The 24,512-nt window shown below is 38.8% G+C and overlaps 1 protein-coding gene across 5 annotated transcripts in view; it reads right to left on the minus strand.

Moving 5' to 3' along the window:
• The window catches only part of ccbe1 (collagen and calcium binding EGF domains 1), a 47,453-nt gene extending 24,295 nt beyond the window's left edge, over positions 1–23,158 (minus strand). The window contains exons 1-4 of one of the 5 annotated variants that reach the window (XM_076886594.1): positions 23,088–23,158; positions 22,916–22,996; positions 22,637–22,764; positions 22,455–22,535 (exon numbers count right to left, since the gene is read on the minus strand). In XM_076886594.1, coding sequence (XP_076742709.1) covers positions 22,455–22,535; positions 22,637–22,740 — 185 coding nt within the window. In that variant the 5' untranslated portion in view covers positions 22,741–22,764; positions 22,916–22,996; positions 23,088–23,158. Of the gene's footprint in view, positions 1–22,454; positions 22,536–22,636; positions 22,858–22,907 lie in introns of those variants that run through there. The other 4 variants (XM_004549663.2, XM_004549662.2, XM_076886595.1 and 1 more) reach the window with 4 other exon arrangements.
• Positions 23,159–24,512: the final 1,354 nt, after the last annotated feature.

Below are 24,512 nucleotides of genomic sequence, written 5' to 3' on the forward strand. Positions count from 1 at the left end.
CTTACCAACAACAACTATTAAGGAGTTTGTGCACGGCCACTTAACCACAAAGCACTTTATGATTCAGCACACAAAACAAAACCCCGCCGAGTTTTGACGCACAGAGCCTTGGCACTTTTCGCAACAACAGCTTCTCTCCCCTGCAAGCCTGCCGTTCGCTCATGTGCTTCATGCAAATCGGCAAACAAATTTGAAACACATGTGGATTTCATTCATATTCATGAGTGAAAGAACAAGGGAGAAAGATTTCCCAGGTGCATTCATGCCACTTTTCTACAAGAATATCAGGGAGTCACAGGCCTGCACACGCACAATGCCCGCATGTTGTGACTGACACTTGATTTCACACACACTAGACTGTGAAAACCTGCACTTATTCAGAGTGATCAGGACAACACACAGCCTGTTTGTTTTGTCACCTGTGCCTTTTTCTTCACCACAAGGTTATTTAAATGTGCTAGTAATGCATATCTTCTTACAGGGGGGCCCCTGAAATCTAGACATAAACTAGTCTGACCTCAGTTACCCGAGGTGAACCATAAGCACTCTAATTACCTTATAAACAGAAGCCCTTCCCTGAACCAACACGGTGCACCCAGCTTGGCCTGGCAGTGCCTTGTGACACACTAATTCACCACAGCACACAGAAGCATCAACGTCAACATTTGGATACAGCAAGAAGTTCGAAAAATAAATCGATCATCGCTTTACAAAAAAGGAAAAATAGCAAACTGAATGGTAACACACTCACACACAAACACACAGCTGTGAGACAACACATGCACTCTGCTCCATGGAGGCTTATTTGTCTAACATTGCTGCCAGTGATTCTGCATTCCTCACAAGAGAAGAGGTTTCTTAAAGTGAAGAGGATGCAGCTTCTGTACTCAGATTAGCCTGATCGTGCTAAAAAGAGTGGGACATAAACGAAACCACCGTTATGACCATATAATGACTACCAGGATTTTCTGTTTTTCTTGGACTTGTGTTTATATTAATTAAAGTCTCGGTAGCTTGAAGAGACAAAACAAACAAACTGAAGACACTGATGACATTTTCAATAGTGGAGCTTTTACAAATGACTCATAAATAAATAAAAGGATGGCTACAATCATAAAAACAAAAGAACACGCTAACAGAAACATATCATTAATATACAAATGCATATAACCATCCACAACAAAACTTATTTCATCATCTACCCCATTTGACGGACTTCTGATGCAGCTATGGTTTGTTCTATGAGGTTCTTCCTAATTAGTTTAGATTTTTAGGCAAAGCTTCAGAGTAGAATAAAAATATTATGACTGTGGATGTGGGTTGTGAGTCTGATTGTGAGTAAGGTTACCTTACACCCTGACCTTCCAGAGACTCTCTGTACTTTGAAAACATTTGGTGATAAAACACCGATCTACAGTTTCTACATTAGAAACTAAAATTATCTAAAAAAAGGCAGAATTTCAGGTCTGAACTCAACACGAAACACAAAACAAAACAGACTTTATTGATTGTTTATATTTCCACTCTTTTCAGATCTTTCACACATTGACCAGTTGAATATGTATATATTATTTACACGTGTAATTTGACATCTGTGAAGGTAGTGTACATAGGTAAGGTAAACTACATAGGTTAGTGTAATTTGTTCATCGATGTTGTGTTTTCATGTATTTCTATTTGTTATTTGACCTGCCCAGGGACTGTTAAATTAAGTTAAATCTGGTACAATGCATCGTTTTCCTTAGGAGATTAATGTTTTTTGTATATGGTCCCAGACAACTAAAGAGGGAAAATTAAATGGAGTGAACGTGAGTGGCTGCCAAAGAATAGCTGATATGCTGGTTATTCTGACAATAACTTTCCCCAGCCCGCTGAGTCCGTATCTGATGATCAGTCTCAAAGGCCTCTGATAATTTGCCACGCTAACTGAACCTTCAGACTATTTATTCTCTCTGGATCGCAGACATTTTTCCATTTTTTCTCCTTTTACCTCACTCTTTGGCACTTTGGCACAGTCCTTTCAATTTCTAGTTTCTTTGAATTCTCTTCACTTTTTACTTGTTTCATTGCACCACATCACCGCCATCAGCACCGTCTATTCGCCTCACAGTCTGCATGAACGTGCTATGTGTCGTGAGATGCTAGTGTAAATACAACAGGACCTCCTGTTTATACTGCAATGAATCTGGTGTGAGCTTTAGTCAACTGATTGTTGTGGAAAACCTGCAACACAGGACTTTGCGTGGTTGCACAAAACCATCGGTTAAATCAGACGTTTCCTCATCAACAGTACCTCTGCCCAAATTCTTTTTCAGTCTTTCAGTCTCATGTTTGGACCGCAAGAGCTTCCTCTTGCAGTTCTTTCAGAAATATTCTCCTGCAGCCGCCAGTTTCTAATCTAGATCCCAAACACAGACCTCTGAAATGTTCACAAAGCAACTGTTCTGCAGACATATTACATGCTTAGTATTCCATGCCGTTCATTAACAGCTCACTTTCACCTTTACTGCAGGATCCTCTGCTGTTTAGCAGAATTTTCAAGCTCTAGCCGATATCATCACTCCCTCACTCAGCTATCAGATGCTTTAAAAATAAGCTATAATAAGAAGTTTCCAGTGAGCACTAATTTAACAGTAAGTGTAGGGGTTGTTGAAGTGTTCTGCAAAGACACCAAACTGAGGAACTTGTCCAAGTGTTTAACCCTTATCTTGAAGAAAACCAGACTTGAGTGAATGATTGTGACATGACAAGAGTAATAATTCTCACAAATTAGCAGTCAGAGGTAGTGACATGAATGTTATGAATGACATCTTTTGTTAATATTAATGTTACTGAGGTAAACTCTAAGAAATGTGTGAGGGTCAGAACTGGAGCAGTAATGGGTCACATTTCTTTGGATCAAGCTGACAGTACTTGAGCTTTGTTATGTGCATTTATGAGCAAACTCTTGGTATAAATATCTGTCCTTCGAGGAAGGAAACAGAGGACAAGGGGATAAAGTCCTCTTTAAGCCAGAAACATTCAATGTGTGTGCTCAGATGTTCGACCTTTACACTCGAGCTTCATTTTTATGGCAAAGGTTTAGCTTAGCAGCTGTTTGGGCTCTTGTGTGCTGCAGACACTTCCTGGATGTTATATCACGATTCAGTGTGTTTTTCATTTAAGTTTCGCAGAACAGTTAGAAGAAAGAGAGATGGCATATACGTAGGTCCTGAAAAACTCTTGCGGATGTTTTCCATATTTGTATATTGCTGGGAAGGTTGGAGCATTTTATTATGTCTAGGATTCTCTGGAATCTCTGTGTATCTAGCTTCCTCCAAATATTTTAACGAAAACAGCCACTCCCTTCAAAATATTCCAAAAAAATTCCCTTCCATTGATGAAGAAACAAGGAAAAAAACAACAGTAATACCAGATATTGCCTCAAAATGAAGTGAAACCTCAGGTCAACCGAGGCCTGCTCCCTTCATGTAGTCATCACAGATTATAGTTACAAATGCAGACAAATTCAGCCACGCAGACACAGGCGCACAGATAAAGACATAAGACTCTCTCTGCAGCTTCAGGGACATCACGGTGTAATATAAACCAGTTTTTTAAGGCCTCCTGGTTTGGATGTGTGTTTCTGAGCTTCATTTAGATTATGTCATTTAGAAATAAAACTCCGGCATGTCACAATGTGTCTTATTTCTGCAAACATGCAATAGTTGTCAAGACAAACAGTGGCTAAGGTTCAGCCAACGCGTTACAGCCAGACAAAACTAAAGAACATTAAGAGAGACAGTTCCGTCTGCCAGTGCTGTATCCAAAAAAGGGGGGAAAATTCTCCCTGATGAAAATGATTTCACAGGAACACATAAAAAACAAACTACGGAGTGCATCTTCCAAATGCCTGGATACCTTTGTGTTTTCCAAACCTCCCACTGAGAAAACAAAAGACTCTTGGAAAGGTCATTCTTTCTGCTAAAAATAATACACTCAGAATGAAATAATCAGATGGTTGCAGACCATAATTTTCTCTGTAGCAGCGAGCAGGGGATCTTAACATTCTTTCTTTGCGTCTGTTGCTCTTACTTCAGCTTCAGCTATCTCCAATTATTATCACTTATTATAATGTAATTAAAGGCAACTGTTTGGAAACACCATAAAAGGTAACTGAGCTTGGAAAATGTGTTTTTCCACTAGCTGATATATGTCTGGTAGAAGGAGGTTATTACCAACAGCAGTTGGAGCATGATAACCTCTAAACCCACTGTGTAGTCTAAGTTGACATTGCATAGACTGTGGCATCCAAGAACAACTCAGCTGTTCAAGGTTACAAGAAAAATAAATTAACCATGTCTGGACTATACTAGGGTGACAGATGTGCAGAAAATTATTGGCCACTGCACTGTTTTCTGCTGACACACCTATAGCCTAACAAAAGAGTTCACTTTAAAATTTCCCTAACAATTCGGGTTTAAAGATTCACCTGGAAGAGCAGGTATCAGGGCAATGCAAAAGAGCATCCGAACAGACGCCCAGACACTCAGCCTTGGCTTTTCATCAAATTATGTGTTTTGGCTAAAACCTTTTTTATAACAATGTGGCACACAATCAACCCTCTGGAATCTGCAAAACTCTAAATATGAGCTTAAGTATCACAAAAGAGCTGTGTTATGTATTATACAAGAAGCGCTATGTTTGGATCTTCACTGCAAATTGCATGATGTCATATAAAAACACTGCATTAAGTAAGCTTGAGTGCGATGTCCTGCGCTTACTGGGAACGGCCTAATCCAGAGCTTGAAAGGGAATGGTATTAAAACCTCAAGCATATCCAAGACTCAGAAATAATAATTTCACTTGTTTTATGGGAAGCTAAATCCTAATGCTACAGAAAAGAAGGGAGCAAGCCGCATACAGAGACTGTGAAGGCTGAAACTTGGAGGATAAGTAAGAGCAGGTCTGAACATCAATTCAACCGGGAAAATAAAAACTGTTTAGATTAGACTCACCAGCCAATTCAACCCAGTACTTGCTAGGTTTAACGAATTAAGTGTCCACTGAGTGTATTCGCACATACTGTATATCTGCTCAAATAAAAATGATGCCTCATTTGATCACTAGCATGGTATGTTAACTGTCTGAACTCGTTGCTCACAGCCTGTTACAGTCGCACAGATCTGGTACACAGCTAAGGTCTCTCTGGATTGGATTTGTGCAAATGTATTGCTCAATTTCATGGCACTTATTTCAAACAGCTTAATTTTTGCCCTTTTGTTTTCATATGCTCTCTTGTGACACGCTGGTAACAGAGAGGCTTAGTAAATGAAGGAAAAATGCGAAAATCTGCTTCCAGAGCTCTGTGTAGCAGCAGAATATGTTGCTTTTAATTACATGAAAGTGTTTCATTGTGGTTAGAGGAAACTTTCAACATTTTGACAAGTGCACTTATTTATCTATGTGCGAATAAATGAAGAGTGAGACATCTTTGAAGTCTGTACGAACATGAAGCTATAGCCAGCAGCCTCTTAGTTTTCACTGACTGGAAACATGTAAAAAAAAACTTGTTTGGCATGTTTAATTAGCAAAAATACAAGAGAGAAAAAGCCCCCAGTCACACACAGCCAGGCTGTTCTCCCCTATTTCCAAACAGATTTTAAACCGAGTAAGCTAACGGCCCCCTGGCTCCAACTTCATTTAGTGCATCTGTTAGAGTAGTACTGATCTTCTTATCTCACTGTCTGCTACAAAGCAAACACGCATGTTTCTTAAACATTAGAATAACATTAAAACAACTCATTGTATTCTTCTCCTCTGTAAGAGTCTCTTTTAGTAACTGCATAACATCCTGAATTGACAAACAATAAACAAGTGCTCTGCCTGTCATGCAGCCATACTAGGAGTAAGATACAGCTGTTCATTGACTGCTTTTGTTTGGCTGTAAAGGTTCACTTGAAATAAGAACTTCTCTCTGTGGATCTATCTGCTGTCAACAGTTATAGCGACTACGTACAGTCATCCCGCTGTGCTGGCATCTGCAAAATAATCCAACATCTTTTTTTTGAACAAGACTCACGCAACAAAACACTAAGCTCAGCTAAGCCACCAGCTGGCTGTAACAGAGTCAGCCCAAGCTCTTTACTCTCTCTGTAGCTTTTCCAAAGCGGTGTCTTTCTCTCAGACAAATTAAACTGAACTGTGATCACATCTTAAAAATGTTTAAATAATTCAAAACACAACACGATGAAATCGAGCTGAGAAACATTTCAATTACATGAGCTAGTAAAAGTGACACCTCAGGAAATTATAGCGAGCGTGGCTATCTGCGGCCTGTTACAGTAAACCTGATTACACCTCCATGTGTTTCTAACTCAAACCATTCTGATGGACAGAGGCCAGGTATTACGAATCCCCTTCAAACACAGATATTTCTGTGGAAGCATGCAACTTTCACTTCAGGGAAATGCTAAAAGAATCTTGCGGGGAATGATAGTCATTTAATTCCTATGCTATTATTCACAGATTTAACAGCTCATTACTTTAACTGTGAGGAAAAATCTGCTGAAAAACAAACTCTGCACTGCAAAAAAGCCATTCTACGTAAATGATGCCATAACAAGATGAAAAACTTATCTAAAGAAAAAACTGTTTTAAAGAACTAAGCTCCTGAAAGGTCAACCGATATCAAAATGTGTCTGAATTTTTGCTTTTGAATGCTAATATAGTTGGATAAAAATGGTGATGTATAAAGCAGATTTTCTCTGTCTCTCTCAGTAATACTGCAGAACCTTCACCTCATACAAAAAAACAACAACAAACTATTAATAGAAATACAAATACATTCCTCTAAACTCAAAAGGGTAGAATGGATCTTTCAGATGATAAGTACCGAATTGCTGTATGAGTTTGGCTAATAAATAAATGCTGAATTCCAGCACATATTTACATGTATTTACAGTCATGCTTCTAGTGTAGCTCTAATAAACTTTGGTTTACACTGAAAAACACAATTACTCTGTATAGTTCCATGAAATGTTGTACCACTGCTGGGTTACACTTCCAAATGATGCTAATGTGCTGAAGTCAATTCAATTGGACCGCACTCGAAAGATAGTTTGCAGTGAGTAGGACTGAGTGAACATAAACAACAGTGTCCGCAAATGATGATGAAAGATGTTTGTGGTGCTAGGAAACTCTAGATGTTTTACTAAAATCGAAACCCAGTAAAAAATTACCAGAAAAAAAGATCAAACGTGAAAACATAACTTGACTCTGAAGCAACATCGTCTTCCCTGTAATGCTAACTCTGCACAGTGTGCTGCAGATAGGGCTGATAAACATGTAAACATAGTGCAGAAGCTGCTCTGATAAACAAACTGTGTGTTGACGCCACCATTAAATTACTCCGGCGTCGGTTTTAGAATGACGTTCTTCAAAAATGAATACAATACACATCTAAATCAATGGATCTGTGACTGATTATATGAAGCCAGAGCAATATATCACATGGTTCTACATAACTACTAAACATCATGACATTAGCAATTACTTCAAAAAACTGTTATACCTAAATTATTAAATTATTATTTATTTAATTTGTTTTGCTTTTTAACAACTGTAATCCATTTTTTGGGTGTCTTGCGTTTTTTGCCACGTGCTCTTATACAAACACAGGACTACAAGCGTTTGCCCTGGAACAACTTGTACTATTGCCCGTTTTCAAAAACTCCCGAAAAAAGTTAGGGGGAAGTGGGACTATCCAAACTTGTCTTTTCTCCCAGGGTGCTGCCTCGATAGTGCAGCCAGAAAGCACGAAAAGAATTACTACTGTACCTGTGCTAGTCTCATATCACTGGAAAACACACTCAGTCATCACGCAAACGTTGTTCTAGGGAGCGATCAACGTTAAAAATCGTGCCTGGTCCAACTTCCTCAGATGTTTCTTCTCATGTGCTCCTCAGCCACAGCGCTGCAGTGTGAAAACAGCTACTGACTATTACGTGTAGGTGTTAAGTAGTTACTGTATTTTTTTCTGCTTTCAGCATATGTTCATGACAAGAAAAGAGTAATCAAATGGAGATGTGAGGAATGTGAGGTTAGCCCGCTCGAGGCTTTCTGGTGTTTGTGTTATTTTTATGTTGCAGTGAAACGGAATTTTCCTTCCAGCGACTGCACATAGAAATTAGCCAACAATGGCTTACTCATGTTCTGATTATTGCTGGGCGCTGCGTGTAAATGTGCAAATAAAATGCACATTTATGGGGAGAAGAAGGTAAGATGAGGACAACGATAAAGGACAGCAAATTTAGGCGGGCTGGTATTATGTAGCTCCAAAACTAGTGTAATAAAGTCTGCAGAAAGGGACTGAGCCACTGACGGCGGCGGCAGTGATGATTATCGTTAAAATAAATGACATCTGACTTACAAATATTGAAATTCAGTAACAAATGAAAAAAATTCTCAACGGAAGGGGAAACATCTGTCGAAAACCACAAAACCTGAGGTCCCTCTTCCAAAATGTGTTATTAACATCGCGCGTTGCAGCTGTTTACAATTTAAAATGACTGGTATGGATGTGTGTTTTTACTGAGGTGGTGTCGAGCTGCTGTCCTTCAGGACTGACAAATTAGTTGCATATTATTTCCACTAATGGCAGAAGAAATTGCAGCTTCAAGTGGTCTAACGACAAATAACAAATGATCAAAAAGGACATCAAGGTGAAACATTCAAACTACTTTAATTATGTGATGAGCTTGTCAAGAAGTTCCTGTTTCACTGTAATAGGTATACAAACATCGTTTTAATGTATAGTGTGCTACAGTGTAATTTTTATAAACAACATCGGGGTATTTTAAAATAACATACTGAGTAAAACTCGAGCCAAGAAATGGGGCAGAAAAGCCACAGCATGAGGTGTACTTATCACCACATCCCTTAACCAAAGCAAAACCACAGCGTGACCAAAGCGTGACCACACTTCGGTTCTCTGCGGAATGAGCCGGATGCACGAATGAGCATCAGCCAAGAGAAACAAGAGCAGGCTTTAAAGAAACCAAAATGTCGAGCAAAAAATGGCTGATACGTGTTTTAGAGGAGGAAAAAAGTGCCTGTGATTTGCAAAATTAGGCTGAATGTGAAAACAGACCACACACAAAAGTCTTAAAGATCAGCTGACAGGTAGAATGGATTATCATTTAGAAAAAACCCGTGCAAAATGCATTCTTTAACACCTGATTTATTCAAGCAAGAAAAAGGGAGATATTCAAAAAGATAATCAGCCAGTACATAAGAAATACTGATGAGAGCAATCAAATTTAAGTGTCCTCCATATGCTTTGACACGCTCTCCAATAACTGCTATAGTGTTTAAGTCTTTAAAAGAAGTGAAAATGCTCCACATGCTGTTGTTGAACTATTCAGCAAAATAAAATAAAAATAAAAAGTCTACAGGCTTAAGGACACATTTTAAATTATTTGAACTTTCGGGTGAGGCATGTTTTGTGTTACAGTTTTCTTTCAAATGGAAACAGATGGTAAAATGCATGTAAGGAACCAAATCAAATTACAATCTGTCCAGTAATGCTGTAAATGTTGAAATAAGTCTGATCAGAATCGGGAAAGCATGTTTCTAATTATTCAAAGAAAGAAAATAAGAGAACAAAGGCAATGAACTAATAAAGGGAGCCTCCTAATTCCAAGTGTATTTAAAGATCATGTGTCATGAATGCTGATTTGAACCTTTAGCACATGACATTTTTTATATCAACAGCAACTGAATCAACACATAATCTATAATACTGATATAACAGTTTGGTGTTATGTGCTGAAGACAAAGGAGAGGAGAAAGGATGTTTGTTATTGCTGGTGCTTTACATCTGTCACTAAAGAATGCTCCTTAACACTAACATGTCCTCCCCTGCAATCACTATGATAACTTACACATGACTGTATCTACCTAAGCGCTAAGGAACGGGACCGGGACACTTCCTTTACCGTATAAGGCGCATCACTAAGCTGCTTACCCTAGGGTGAGCTATTAAATACAAATACATATCTATAATACTTGCATGGGACAGAGAAACAAAATAAAGTAGAGGTAATGATAACATTGGTGGAAAAAATTGATGCACAAAATACATTTACTGGGTTTTGGAAAATAAGCATTCAGACAATTGTATTTAAGTAAATATGTATTAAAATTCCTTGAATGACGAGGACAAGCCAACAGAACAGATAGGCTGTGTAGGTCACAAGGGGGCCCTACGAATAGGGAAGTAGGTTCAAAGCAAATGCAGTGATAGAATCAGCAACAAGAGGGACAGGATACAACCTACGAATATCAGGTTATCCACGGCAGATTTATTCAATGATCCCCAGCAATGATGATACAGCACACTAGCATTATCTACTTTGAAACACCAGATGATTAAACATGAGTCATCTACAAACAATAAAGTTATGCAGGGTCCAATGGGAGCAGTACGAGTCAAGGCACATAACTATGGTGACATGAGTGAAAAGACCTGTCCTCTAGTTCGTATGCTAAAAACATGCGCCAATAATGTTAAAGTGAGGAAACCTCACAAAGCAAGCAGGACATGCTACAGATTTCTTTCTTTCTTTTTTACCACTTTGTGGTTGAGGTAGACACACGCACCTACATGTCCTTCTAAATCGAGTTTCTTCTCCATAAAAAAAAGTACCCTGGAGGTCCTGGTTAGAGTGGCCCTCCAACTTGCTGAACATACTTCTATACTTTACGTCTCCGCGTTTCCACTAGGGTCCCAGTGACGTAAATTTTGTTATTGGATGGTAAGCATTAGAATTTAACCAACTGTGTATGTACCCAGGCAACGGACTTGAAGAGGACTTCAAAGAAGTATAACAGCAATGTCTGTGTCTGCAACAAAATATAATCCATGGCTAAGAAAGCAGCTAAGAAACCCCCTGAGCGACCGTGGCTCAGGGGGTTGGGAAGCGTATCTGTAACCGGAAGGTTGCCGGTTCGATCCCCGGGCTCTCTGTCCTGGTCGTTGTGTCCTTGGGCAAGACACTTTACCCTACTGGTGTTGGCCAGAGGGGCCGATGGCGCGACATGGCAGCCTTGCTTCTGTCAGTCTGCCCCAGGGCAGCTGTGGCTACAACCGTAGCTTGCCTCCACCAGTGAGTGAATGAATAGTGGCATTGTAAAGCGCTTTGGGTGCCTTGAAAAGCGCTATATAAATCCAATCCATTATTATTATTGAATAACAATCGCAGTGCAAGATTCTTCCTTGGGAAGCTGCTGAATGATGAAAAGGACCACCACAACAGGAACAAGGCCACCAAGTTAGTCAGCAGCGAAAACATGAAACAGGAAAGACCAGGGCTGGCTGATTAGCAGTGACTGAACTTTCACAATAAGGAGATTTTCCACTAATAAAGTGATTGTGGTTGGGACTGGAGGGGTGACACCAATAAAAATGTTAACGCATTTTGGACGATCATTCATATATGTGAGTGTCCTGCCCAGGTACTGTCTATATGTGAAAAACTCTTAATATTCGGCCGTCCACTATAAACCTGCCTCAGCTCAGTCAGGCAATGTGTGAACAGAGTGAATGAGAGTGAACAGGGCACAAGTATAAGTTACTGGGTTGACCATGCAAACTATGTGCAGTAAGGCTATTGTAGAAGCCCGGGTTTGAATCTGCCTCAAGGCCATTTACTGCATGTTTCATCCTCTCTGCTCTTACTCTCAGCTTTACTATCTAAATAAAAGATAAAATGGATTTGAATAAACTCCAAAGCAAGATCATATTGAATTTTAGAGACACAGAACTAATTGCTGTTGATATGTTGCATTTTTTATTTTTTCTGAGAAAAGTGTACGATTACCTGAATGTTGCTGTTAGAAACATTCTCTGTTGGGGTTATTAGTGTAGAGGATTTCTTAGCCTGCACATTTTTTAAATCTCGTTTAAACTATATGGATATAGTTTGTCTGACATCATCCTGTATCCCATGTGAAAGTGTGTCTTAAAATCAGTGGCATAGAGTCCCACGCAACACATCTAGCCAGTTTCTCAGACATGGATTGAAAATCATTTTTAGTCTCTAACCAGCCTTAATCCATGTCTGGGAAACTGAACAATATTGGTTTTTTTATGTATTTTTTTGGCTTTGATTTTTAATATCAAACCAAGAATTTTAAAGAACTCTTTTTCCAAAAGAGGATTATTTCAATGAAAATTACTCTTAATAGGGAAAAGCCTTTCTTCAAAACAACAAACATCAAGGTAATTTATCTCTGACAAATGACCAATGAGCTTCTTATGACGTCAGTTTGATGATGTCTACACCAAAACCTACTTTTATGATTTCCCAAATCATTATGTTTTTTTAACCATTATGCTTCAGTTCCTCCAAGGGGTGGAAACCATGATTTATAATTGAAGAGAAGAGAGGCGTTCTGGATATTCACTTTGCAGACATTGTCATCTGAAGGACTGAATGATGAACTTGTCCTCATGTAATGTTGTAGTTTCGTGATGACCTTATATAGATGTACAAATGTGCATTAACACCGCTTCTCTATACCTGACGCAGGTCGCACAGCTGGATAAAAATAATGGTGAGCAGTGTGAGGAGGTTATATGATATATTTCTCTACTCAAATCATTATGTTAAAACTGAATAAGATTAGCAGCATTGGCTCTTCTGGCCCACAACAGAAAAAAAGATTTGTTTCAGTTCAAAAGAGAACTAAGTAATGAGCATAGTTGAATAAACAATGATGGATTTACAATTAGGTCTATACGCACAGAAAAGTCCATGCAGGTGCACCTAATCCCTCCTTTTCAAGAGTAATGTATTTACCAAAGTGGGACATGCACACAAGGAGATAATTCATCATAGCTGTAGATGAGCAAAAAGACCAGGCAACAGAGCCATGCACACAACAACCTACCGGGTACACTTTTAACTTTGTACAACATCTGGCAAAATTGAAATTATTTATTCTGAAAAGAAGAAGAACTGGCACTATTGTAAACTTTGAAAGCTGTAATGTTATAAAATCATAAAAGAATGTGTTTGTAACAGGGAACATCACGTTTTGACGATTCCTGTTGTTGAGTCTAAATAACAGACAACCAGCTTATAAGAGTGGCTATGAAGGAATATGTACAGATTGGATATTCTGGATCATTTCTAGGACTTCCATGCAACCTACAAGAAAAGAAATCATGGGCCATGAATGTGCTGTCAGACTTGGTGAGAAGGTAATTTGCTGGAAAAGAGAGACTTTTCCAGCAAATTACCGGTATAAATTAGAACTTATTTTATACATCAACAACACAATTTATTTCGCCAGCCAAGACCTAATTTTCTGTTCCGTATCAGGAATCAAAAGTGCGTTGGGTTTACCACAACTTGTAGTGTTATGACTGTGCTATTTTTTTTGTTATCATTGGCAAGCTCCGTTTCAAGCTTGTTAATCTAATAAAAGTTGCAACTGTGTTTTTAAAGTGCATTAAGTAAATCTGAAAATACATCAGTTTAATTAAGATTTTTTTAATTTTTACAATTACATTTTTTCCCCCGAAGTGACCATACCTAAAAACCAAAAATATTTTTTACTCGTTTTTTATATCCATGCCCTCTACAACCACCAAGAAACAAATTCAAACCACAATCACAAACAAGCCCCGACTTAAACCAAGTGGTTATTGTGTAACAATTTCAAATAAAGGTCTTCTGCCTTTGCAGATCTACTCAAACCAAAACAAAGTCTTAACCATCACTAAGTAAATCATGTTTATGCTGGAATAAAAAATTTTCAGTTTCAGTTTTTGAAGTTATTGTATAGCTAGCAAAGGTACCAGTTCAGCTGCTTATACTTAATTCTGGAGTACAGTTTGTTGGTTTTTGGAGCTTTGATTGAAATAAATTAGGAAATAAATGATAATTTATTTCTACCGCCTCACTGAATCAGACAACAAATTATTGGCTCACAAAGATCTAGCATTCAAACAGTCGACCCCAGAAACAAAAAAATAAATAAAAAGTTATAGTTACTAATCATTCATTTGATTTCACTTAATATAAAGCAGGGTTTAAATGAGATAGACTAGGAGCTTAACTGGGCAGCTGACTTCCTCCTCCTCTTAACATCTTTTTAATGTTCAACAGTGTGGGAGCTGTCACTGGAGAGCAAAAAAAAGCAAACAAGAATTCACAACATAGTGTGCATTAAAGCAGTCTGCTACACTTAACAGGCTTCATACCCACTTTCTGGCTCCTGATACAAAGCAGATGTTGATATCTTTTTCTCTGACAGGACATTATGCATCATTTCAGGCATTTGGTTTATTATTATGGAATATATCTAACCACACTCTCATGACTATGTCAGTCATAGAGATCATATATTCAGTACTTTTTAAGGGCAAGGGTTTATGACATTTTAATACCAGAGCTTGTGGTCAAATACCCATTTTACACTGTAAAATGGGTATTTGAGTTGTAGTTGAGGTAATACAATGTTTTAAATGATTCTCTCTCAGCTTTCCACTTTATTGATGGTGGTATATTTTTAGAGTTTTCATCAACTTGAAATTACAACTTGTTCCCCTAACTTTCTGATATTATTTAATTGAAAACATGCAAGTAAAGTTTCACTGATTGTGCACTGTGTGAAACTGAAATCTGTTGGGTTGATCTGGCTTGTTAACTTAAATAAATCACGTGTTACCCACTGACTTAATATAGGTTGTTCTTCTAACTTCCTCTTTTCTCTTACCTTAGTATCAAAATATGACAATATGGAGCTGGTTAAGGTAAATAATTTCAAGCATCTGAAATTATTGAAATCATTTTGAACCATCTTATCTATAGTTTTGCATCTACTGGTTTCACTGCCAGTGCTGATGAGAAACAGCTTGGACGTGTTTCATGCTCTTTCCTCATACGACTCAATTTATTGTAATGCATTTTTGTTTTTGTTCAAAGACAAATAGCTTATTATGTTGTCATGCCTAAAAATATTTGGCTTAAATATATAATATTTACGCCAAACCTAAAACTGTTTTGTGTTTCTGCTTTAATAATTTATAACGCGCCTCTTTTGGAACAAATGGAGAAAAAAAATAGAATAACAACAAAACAAGATGTGGTTGTGTGCTACAGTTCTCCAGTTTCTGGAATTTATCTTCCAAAATCCTTTTACTTGGACTTCTCTTTAGTTTCTGGTATCCATAAACGAGTAGGAAGACTTGATTAGTCCCACATAGTATACGATGGATGGGTTTGTAGGTAATAGAGAGACAACCCAAAACTAGGTGTAATGATTCTCAGCTAGCCTACTTTTTTTCTGTCTTATTCATCAGTTTTCCATCGCCGGATGTTCATTCCTTAGTCTCAGAATAATCACTGTGCAATTAATGCCTCATTATATTGTATCAATGTGTTGTTACAGATAGAAGACCGGTATGCAAAGACATTCAACTGTTGGAAAATTGAAGTAAAGACATATATCCAAAGGGCTCTACCCAATCAAATAGTTTACAATAGTGAATGTTTGCCTGCGGCTCAGTTGACTTTCATTTAGTAATATCCTAACACGGGGGCTTTTCTGAGTCACATTTTTTTCCATCATGGAAATTTCCTGAATGACACTACACATATGTTGTCTATAAATCTAGGTTCATTCTGTTTTTCAGTCCAAAACATTTACAACATCATAAGAACCATAGTAGCCCAGAAGAACAAAACATCATTTTACTAGGGTCTGCTAAACTGTGCTGCAATATATCCTTCATGGATCATTGGAGGGACAACAGTATGGAAACAATGCCCTGCAAAATGTATTTCTTGTGTTGAAAGCTATTTGAATTGGGAGACGGAACAGAAGTCCAAGTGAGAAGATTATTCCAAGGTGCAGAATAGATTTAAATATGATGTGAAAAACAGATTTAAAACCAAAGGAAACAAGGGAGACTTAAGGTCTTTTGGCCAAGCTGAATAATCAGGCTGAAGTGATCACTTCACTGGAGCTGAGCAGCACCCCCAGCTGTGCCCGAATATGACTTGGAATTACAGCATAAATCAGGAACTGATTTATGGTGTAGTGAGTAGACAATGCTTCTCATTCCTGTTGGCACATTTGTGCATTTCGGGATTCACTAAAATACAAGGAGTAATTGATACTTACAGGAAATGCAACCAAAAGAATCCAGAGAAGTTAACTGGAAATAAATGACTGGACATTTATAGGACACAAACAGCGCTGTTTGGATCAGCCAAGTGCATATGTCATGACTATGATGTCCCACTTGGGGGGGGGTTAGACTCAGTTTTATTGCTGTGTAAGGCAGAGTTTCCCCGGACTTCCAAAGTTAACGACTACAAAAAGGAAGAAAAGGTAGAGGGAACACAAACTGCTAAGTACCACCAGAATTGTTTGGAAAAATAACAAAGCAACAATTACACATGCCCCACATCAATTATATGTAACTGTTACAGCTGTATAGTGGAACTAAAATCGCACTGCCTGTGTTCTGCTTCTTCTCCAGAGAAGCATTTCCTTTGCAGGCTAGGCAGGGTTGACATCATATAGACAATAAATCAAGCCAATGTTATAACTGTTTCTTGTACCTTCTTGTCACCCTAAGAAAAGTTATAAACAAAGATTATTAATGTGTCTCAATCCTATGATGTTTTACATACTGGACCTGGCTCTCTTCTTGGATTGTCAGAGAACTCACACTTCAGTATGGAAAAACATCTACAACCTGAATAAACGTATGAATACACGGTACAAAAACAATCAAACAACCTGCCTTTGTAGTTTGTGAATTGGCCTAAAATAGTGCAAGCTCAAAAGTTATACTCACTAAGAGCTTCTGTAAAGTATACATCTACTGGGCACTTATTAAGTACGTGTTGCCGATACTTGCCTTCAGAACTGCTTTAATTCTTCATCGTCCATATTCAATAAGTTTTGAAAACATCCCTCAGAAATATTGATCCAGCCTCATAGTTGCTGCACATCCATGATGCAACTCTCCCATTTTGCAACATTCCAAAGCTGCTCTGTTAAACTGAGATCTGGTGACTGTGTAGGGCATTTGAGTACAGTAAACTCAGTGCCATGTTCAAGAAACCAGTTTGAGATGATCTGCACTTTGTGACATAGTGTGTTATCCTGTTGGCAAGCAGCCATCAGAAGATTGTTATGCTGTGGTCATAAAGCGATGGACATGGTCATCAGGAAATTATCAAGTATGTTGTGGTCTTTAAATGATGCTCAAGAAAATATCCCCGGCACTATAACAACACAACTAGGTTCCTGAACAGGTGACACAAGGTAGGATTGATCCATCCATTCATGTTGTTTATACCAAATTCTGGTCTTACCATCTGAATGTTGCTGCAGAAATTGTTGTTGAATTCTGGAGAGGCTGTGTGAACTGTGACCTCAGTTTTCTGAGAGAAGACATACACTGATGGGAGTGTGGTCTTCTGCTGCTGCTTCAGAGATGCTTTTCTGCATATCTGTGTTGTGACATGATTATTGGAGGTATTGTTGCCTTCCTGTTAGCTCGAAGCAGTCTGGCTATTCTCCTTTGACCTCTGGCATCATTAAGGTATTTTGCACAGATCTGCTGCTCCTTGGATAATTTCAGACCATTCTCTGTAAACTCTAGAGAAAACAGTACGTTGTCTTAACTGTGACTACAGGTCTAAATGCACTGAGTTGCTTCCATGTGATTGGCTGATTAGATATATGCATTAACAAGCAGTTGAGCAGATGCACACAATAACGTGACCATCGAGTGTATTTTTCCAATGACTATGTCTCACAAGACATTATTTTCAACTGCTCAGCAAGAACTGGAAGGCCTTTAAATTTGTAACACTGATTCAAATAAAGCACGTTGCTTGATAATACTCCATGCAGTGTTCCAATAAATCAGAAATCAAGCTCAGCTCAAGCTAAGCCACAAAAAGAAAAATGACCTAATTTAGGAGAATTGATGTTTGAGCGTCAACAACTGTGGTTTCATAAAAAATACAGTATAACAGAAAACAGCACTGCTAAAAGAAACAAAAAACTTTGTCAACATAAACCCTGCTACTGGCAACAATTATGACATAAATTCTGGGTGTTACAATGTAACAACACAACAGGCAGAAGATGCTGCCAAACAAACACAAAGCTCAATGTATCATGTTAATCAAACCCTTGTCTGTTATTTTGTAAGGCTTTTATGTTGCAATCCTATGTATTTTTTTATTCAAATGCAACTCTACACAGCTTTTCCTGCCTTAGCTTTAGTATGAGCCAAGCATATCAAACGCTATGACTAGAAATGCAGAATCCTAATTCAGTACAACCCATAATATTGAAATCTTAATGTGAAACAACTCAAACAGAAAGTGAGAGAAGATCAGACCAGAAGCGAAACTGAGAGATATATGTGCAGAGACAAATGAGCCCTGGTACCAATTCTCCTCTGGTCCTGTTTTCTCAGTATGATCAGTGGTGCATCAGTGTTGTGCATGCAGTGCCACTGCATGAGGAAAAATAGGTCTATTTTTCTTTCTGGTAAAAAATTCACTGTAAAATGCAAATTAAAGTAATACAATAGCTTCAAAAAATATATTGTGATGACTGCCCTGAAAAAAATCTTCATTGAAAGCATATCACGTTGACTAAAAGCTAGTCATACACACTACTTCTTTGTAACTTCTGCAACACCTCTGCTCACAGCCTTGTGGACTGTAAATTTCTGTGGTACTGATGCCCATCTAGCAACACCTTTTACATAAACAGCTCTTTCAACAGTGTTTAGCAAACCAACAAAATGTTCCGAGATGTGCAGACACACTGATACTCTACAGAGTGCGTAATGAATGCCATAAGCCTTTATTTTCCTTTGGCAGCTGAATCCTGCCAACTTAAATGGTGCTTGGTTCCCTTTGAAGAATGTCTCATTCATGCCAAGGCATAATAGCACTCTGCGACTGTATTTTGAGAAAAATGCAGCATGCAGGTTCATGCTATCAAATGCCAATCACTCTAGTCTTTTTTCCTAATAATAATAACTCTCTAGCATTATATTCTAGCATTTTTTAAAAGACGCAGTGACAAAGTGCTCCACAGTTTGAATAAAACCACACATTAAAGATAAGCATACATATTCCAGCTACAGTCACACATTCATTTAACATAAATACTTCCATCCATATTCCTTAGGTGTATACCATGTTTAAAGTAATGGGAGAAAGTGTAAGGATAGGCTAACCTATACAAATTAGTTTTCAGCAGTCATTTCAAACACACGACTGATTTAGCCTACCTGATAGGCTGAGGAAGGCTGTTCCAAAGTTCAGGAGCTACAACCTGAAAAGCATGATCACCTCTGGTTTTAAAATAAGAGTGTGGAACAGTTAAGAGACTGGTCAGGCGATTGGAGAGGCCAATTACTGGAATAAGGTCTCAGTAGCGCTCATATACACACAGGGGCCAAGCCATGTAGGGCTTTATATGTTATTAATACTTTTTTTTAAAATTTATTTCTGAATTTCACTGAAAACCAGTGAAGGGCAGCAAGAAAAGCGGCGATGTGTGAGTGCCAGTTTGTTTTCATAAGCACTCGAGCTTGCTGCATTCACAACCAGCTAAAGATGGGCTTAGAAGGAATGGCCGATCTCCTTAGAGAAGCTGTCAGGGCCAAACCTGACAACCTCAGCTGACAGTGATTCACAGAGGTAGGAGCATCTGTTGAGGCTGTTGGGTTTAACAGAAATGTACAGCTGTGCATCATCAGCATAGAAATAGCTAGATATGTTTCTGAAGCTGTTAAGCAGATGATCTAGGGGTAACACATATAACCCTAATATTATGAGCAGTGATGACAGCAGCTACAGTTTCAGTTATTAATATGAACTCTGAAGTGTCTGTGTAAGTATGATAAAAACCGTTTGAGAGTAGTGCCAGAGATGCCAACCCAGCTTTGTAATGTTATTGGGAGTGAGATGATCAGTGGTGTCAAAAACTGACACCACCTTTATCCAAGTGCATCAGAATATCATTAGCAACTTCCAGTAAAGCTGTTTCAGTAGTGTGGTTTTGATTGGAATTTGTCAACGATACCATTTCCTTTAACCAGCTGAAGGTGCTGATGAGCGACAGTATTCTCAAGCCTTCTAGAAACGATTAGCAGTTAATAAATGGGCTTGTAAAATGTTATCTAAAACACTGAGATCTAGGGAGGTTTCTTTAAGCAGAGGGAAGATGCTGAGTGTTTTAAACTAATCTGGTGTGCAGCGAGATGAAAGGGTCTGATTTATAATAAAGAGAAGGCAGCAGTAAATGACAGGCAGAACCATCCATCCATTTCCTTCCGCTTATCGAATTCAAGGTCAGAAGGGGCTGGAGCATATCCCAGCTGACAAGAGGCAGGGTACGCTCTGGACAGGTCATCAATCTGTCACAGGGCTAACACGCAAAGACAGACAACCCGTCACGCCTCCAGTCAATTTAGATTGAACAATTAACCCAACCCTATGCATGTCTTTGAGAGGAACCTTGAGTACCCAGAGGAACCCACACAGACCTGTGTCAAACATGCAGACTCCACAAAGAAAGACCCAAGGTTAAATTCAAACCCAGGACCTTCTTGCTTGCTAACGACCACACCACCATGCTACTGCAGACTGGACTTCTTGAATAAATATGTAAATGATAACGTCAGCTGGGCAGGACGAATTGTACATGTGTGAGAATATATCAGTGAGCTGTCGTGGAAATCAGATTAAACTTGGGCAACGGGACAGGTTGAAAGAATCCAGACTTGAGCTAAAACCCGATGCCCCTAATCTTGCCAGCTAAGAAAACTTATAAATTCTTCACAGTCATCAGCAGACATGACAGGGAAAGCAGACTGAGCAGGATTAAGTAGTCTGTTAATGATGTTAAACAAGAACCTTGGACAGTGCAACTCATCTTATTCAGCAAATGAGATGCGAGTGGTTAGTAATTCCTTCGTGTGGATGTACTGAACATGAGATTGTGTTTATACATCCCCATTCAGCTATTCTATCCTCTTTCCTATGATGACTACAATGAACTTTGCTATCTGACCATTTTTGGCTGACAGACAGTTATCAGCTCACACTGTGCATGCGACCTGAAATGCACCCAGGACGCATTATCTTGGCTCTTAGCTAAAACAACTTTTCTTCTTTAAGTAAACATTGTGGGAAACAACTGTGGCTGCAGCCAATAACCGTAAACCAACATCGTTATGTTAAGAGTGTGTTTGAGATTTGGAGATCAAACAGAATGTTACTGTGTGCTTGAACCGCGGCCAGCAGTTTGTCAAGTGATGCAAAAATGGACCTCTCTAAAGTCTGTGAAATGTGGAGGAGACATCCAAAAGGCTGCCATTTCTTTACTTCTCAATGTTCTTTCCCAAAATCACATACAGCGATAGAGGCTTCTATAACTCAAGCTCACTGACAAAATGTTTGAAATTACTTCCCTAAATAGGTCGTATGATTTTGCTTCCAAAGCTGCAGCACACCCACATTGTGAGCTCGAATCAAAACATAGAGCATTACCAAGCAAAGTGGTGTTTGAGCATTTAGTATCTGTCCAAGCCAAAATTAAATAAATTCTCAAGCATATATCTTAAAGGAACACCCTAAGGAGGTTTGTGTGGGTGGCGGTGCAGTAGCACGTCTGTAGTTGCCGCTAATTAAATGATTCAGCTTTGTGGAAAACTTACTCACACCCATGATGAACACTAACGGCATTTATTACACTCGGCTGCTTACATGAAATCTGCCCTGTCTCTTACACATTTTTAATATGACCATCTCTTTAAAGTATGTAGTGACGAGTATTTTTTTTATTATGCCTGTGAGGCACCCCTCGCAGTGAAGACAGATTAACTTAACCCAAAGCCTCTGACAGAAGTTTTGCTGCGGGGCATAGCTGTGTCCACTATGCCTGTGAACTGTCATAATTAGAGGCAGTCTCTGAGCACAGACAAGGCCAGTCTAAAGGCTTGTGTATGCCTATGATCCCTTTAATTCACAAAGGATGATAAGGTGGAGAATCCACATCTGTCACAGGAAAACTCTTCAGAGCATAAATACATGCCTACAAGCGCAGATATGATAACTTTTATAAACAGTAGATAAAATGAAGAAGACGTTTAATTATTATTAGCCCCAGGCAGTGACAGCTTACGCAGTCTTCATTTACACATACCATTCAGTACTTCATAAAAAGAGAACTGCACCCACTGTCTACCAAATCAAAACCTTTTTATATGTCACATTAACAAATCCGAATCTGACATCATGCTGAGCTACGTGCATTGGCGCAGATTATAATTATAACCCTTTCACTCAAACATTCCCACAATCACAACTGCATAGAAGTATAAATCACTCCGCTGACAGTCTCTGCTGTACCTGTAACACGTCGTAACCTCTCCCGTTGACTTCACGCAGGGGTACTTTGTGGTAGAAATATTATTTTCCGAGCATTTCTCACTGCGGATGAAACATTTCGAAAGTAAAGTCATAATTTCATTGCACATAAACTGCAAGGACCTTTCAAGTTATTTTGGGTTCACATACACACACAATTTTACCCGTCAGTGGCATCCTCTTCTTGGTAGGACCAAAGCAAACCTCCTGAGAAGCACATGCAGGTGACGGTGAGCAGAAGAAGACTCCCGTTGTGTTTTAGCAGCATCTCCTCGGTCCGGTCACCTGGCGTCTGTTGACAGTCCGCACTTTTAGGGGTAATCTCCTCACTGCCGCAACTTCACACACACACACACACGCCACACACACACACACACACACACACACACATACACACCAACACACAAACACACAGTGGAGCGCAGAGAAACCCACCCACTCACCCAGCGCTTGTCGGTGTATAACCGCTGCTCATTCTTGATGTGCCACTGCAGGACCTGAACTCACTTTAACTTCCGCTGCTTCTATAATTAAAGAAGTTACGTTTTAAGACTAATTTAAAGTCTTTTAATTCTCCAAAATGTGTTTTAATTAAAGTAGAAGTAGTTTGTGCACCGAGGTAAACCTCTTGTAAATAGTGTCTCCTCGGTTAAATGTTGAACATTGACTGGCAAAACCCTAAACTCATTCAACACTTTAGAGCGCGCAGGCAAATGCACGTGCGCAAACACGCGCTCCGGAGCTACTGAGCGTTTTGAGCTTTGCTGCCACCACGCGGCTGTAAATAAAATAACACCTAATTAGTGTTCATCAGTTCAGTCACTTTAGGTAGGTGCACCTAATGTAGTATGTCTCTGTTCTCCTAATGTTATAAAGTTTTAACTGTAAACCTTCGTGATATTGTTTTTCTTTTAACTTTTAACTTTTATTTCACCCCATTTTGCCTTCAGACTTGTCTTAATTACTTGAGAATCTAGAAATTGTAATCCATGTTGAAATGATAGCATCATACAGTTGCAGCAGATGTTTTTAGTGAATAATCAATTACATTTTATTTATATAGCACCAAATCACAACAACAATCACCTCAAGGTGCTTCATTATTGTAAGGTAGAGACCTTAAAATAACACAGAGAAAACCTCGACTGTTGAACTCCCTTTTAGCAGGAAGAAACCCAGGGCAGCCTGTCCTGAGCAACCTCCTAGTGTGCCTAAAAGGTGGTCCAACTGTAAATAATGTCCTGTCTATCAGAAGATGAGCTTCAATATCTGAAGAAAAGTGCGTGTCCGTGATGCAAATTTCCCATTGCACCACATCTCAAAAATAGATGAGTTGGACCGAGACTATTGGCTGTCACGTTCAAGAAACCAGTTTGAGATGATTTGAGCGTTGTGACATGCCGTGTTATCCTGTTGGAAATGGCATTTTGTGAAAAATGCTGCAAAACAAACAAAGCTACACTAACTTTGTGTTTTTGAAATGTTGCTTTAAAATCCTGGGTAGCTTTGTCCTGGATAAACAGGTTAGCTTACAGTACTGTGGTGAATTCACAGTAAAGCACTGTGTTGGACTGATAATACAGTGGCTGTGTTTAGGTTATAGGAAGTGTTGCAGAGATGAATCTCCATTTAAGCTGATGATGATTAGATTAATTAACTGAATTCCAACTTTATACCAACTGCATACTGTCAGGTATAAGACAGGATAAACAGTATACTGTCAGTGTAGAGGATGGACTTCAGCCAAGATAGCTGTGAAACTGTATACATCTTGCTAAATTCAGTTGTGTAAATCCAGAAAGAGCCGCAGGTCAGCTGATCATAGCCTGTACACTAAGAAAATCTATTGATGCTCATGTTAGAAATTATTGTGAGCTGTGATTCTTTTCCCTACGCTGAGCCGCTACACAGAATCCCACTGTAACCCCTGACTGTACTCGTTTTATTGCTTAGGTGTGAAGGTAAAGTGACCATCTACAATGTAGGCAACAATGTAGATGGTGACTTATAACTGAAATCAGACAGCTATTTTTAAAAAAT

The sequence above is a fragment of the Maylandia zebra genome, linkage group LG7 (assembly GCF_041146795.1).
Source record: "Maylandia zebra isolate NMK-2024a linkage group LG7, Mzebra_GT3a, whole genome shotgun sequence".
Taxonomy (NCBI): domain Eukaryota; kingdom Metazoa; phylum Chordata; class Actinopteri; order Cichliformes; family Cichlidae; genus Maylandia; species Maylandia zebra.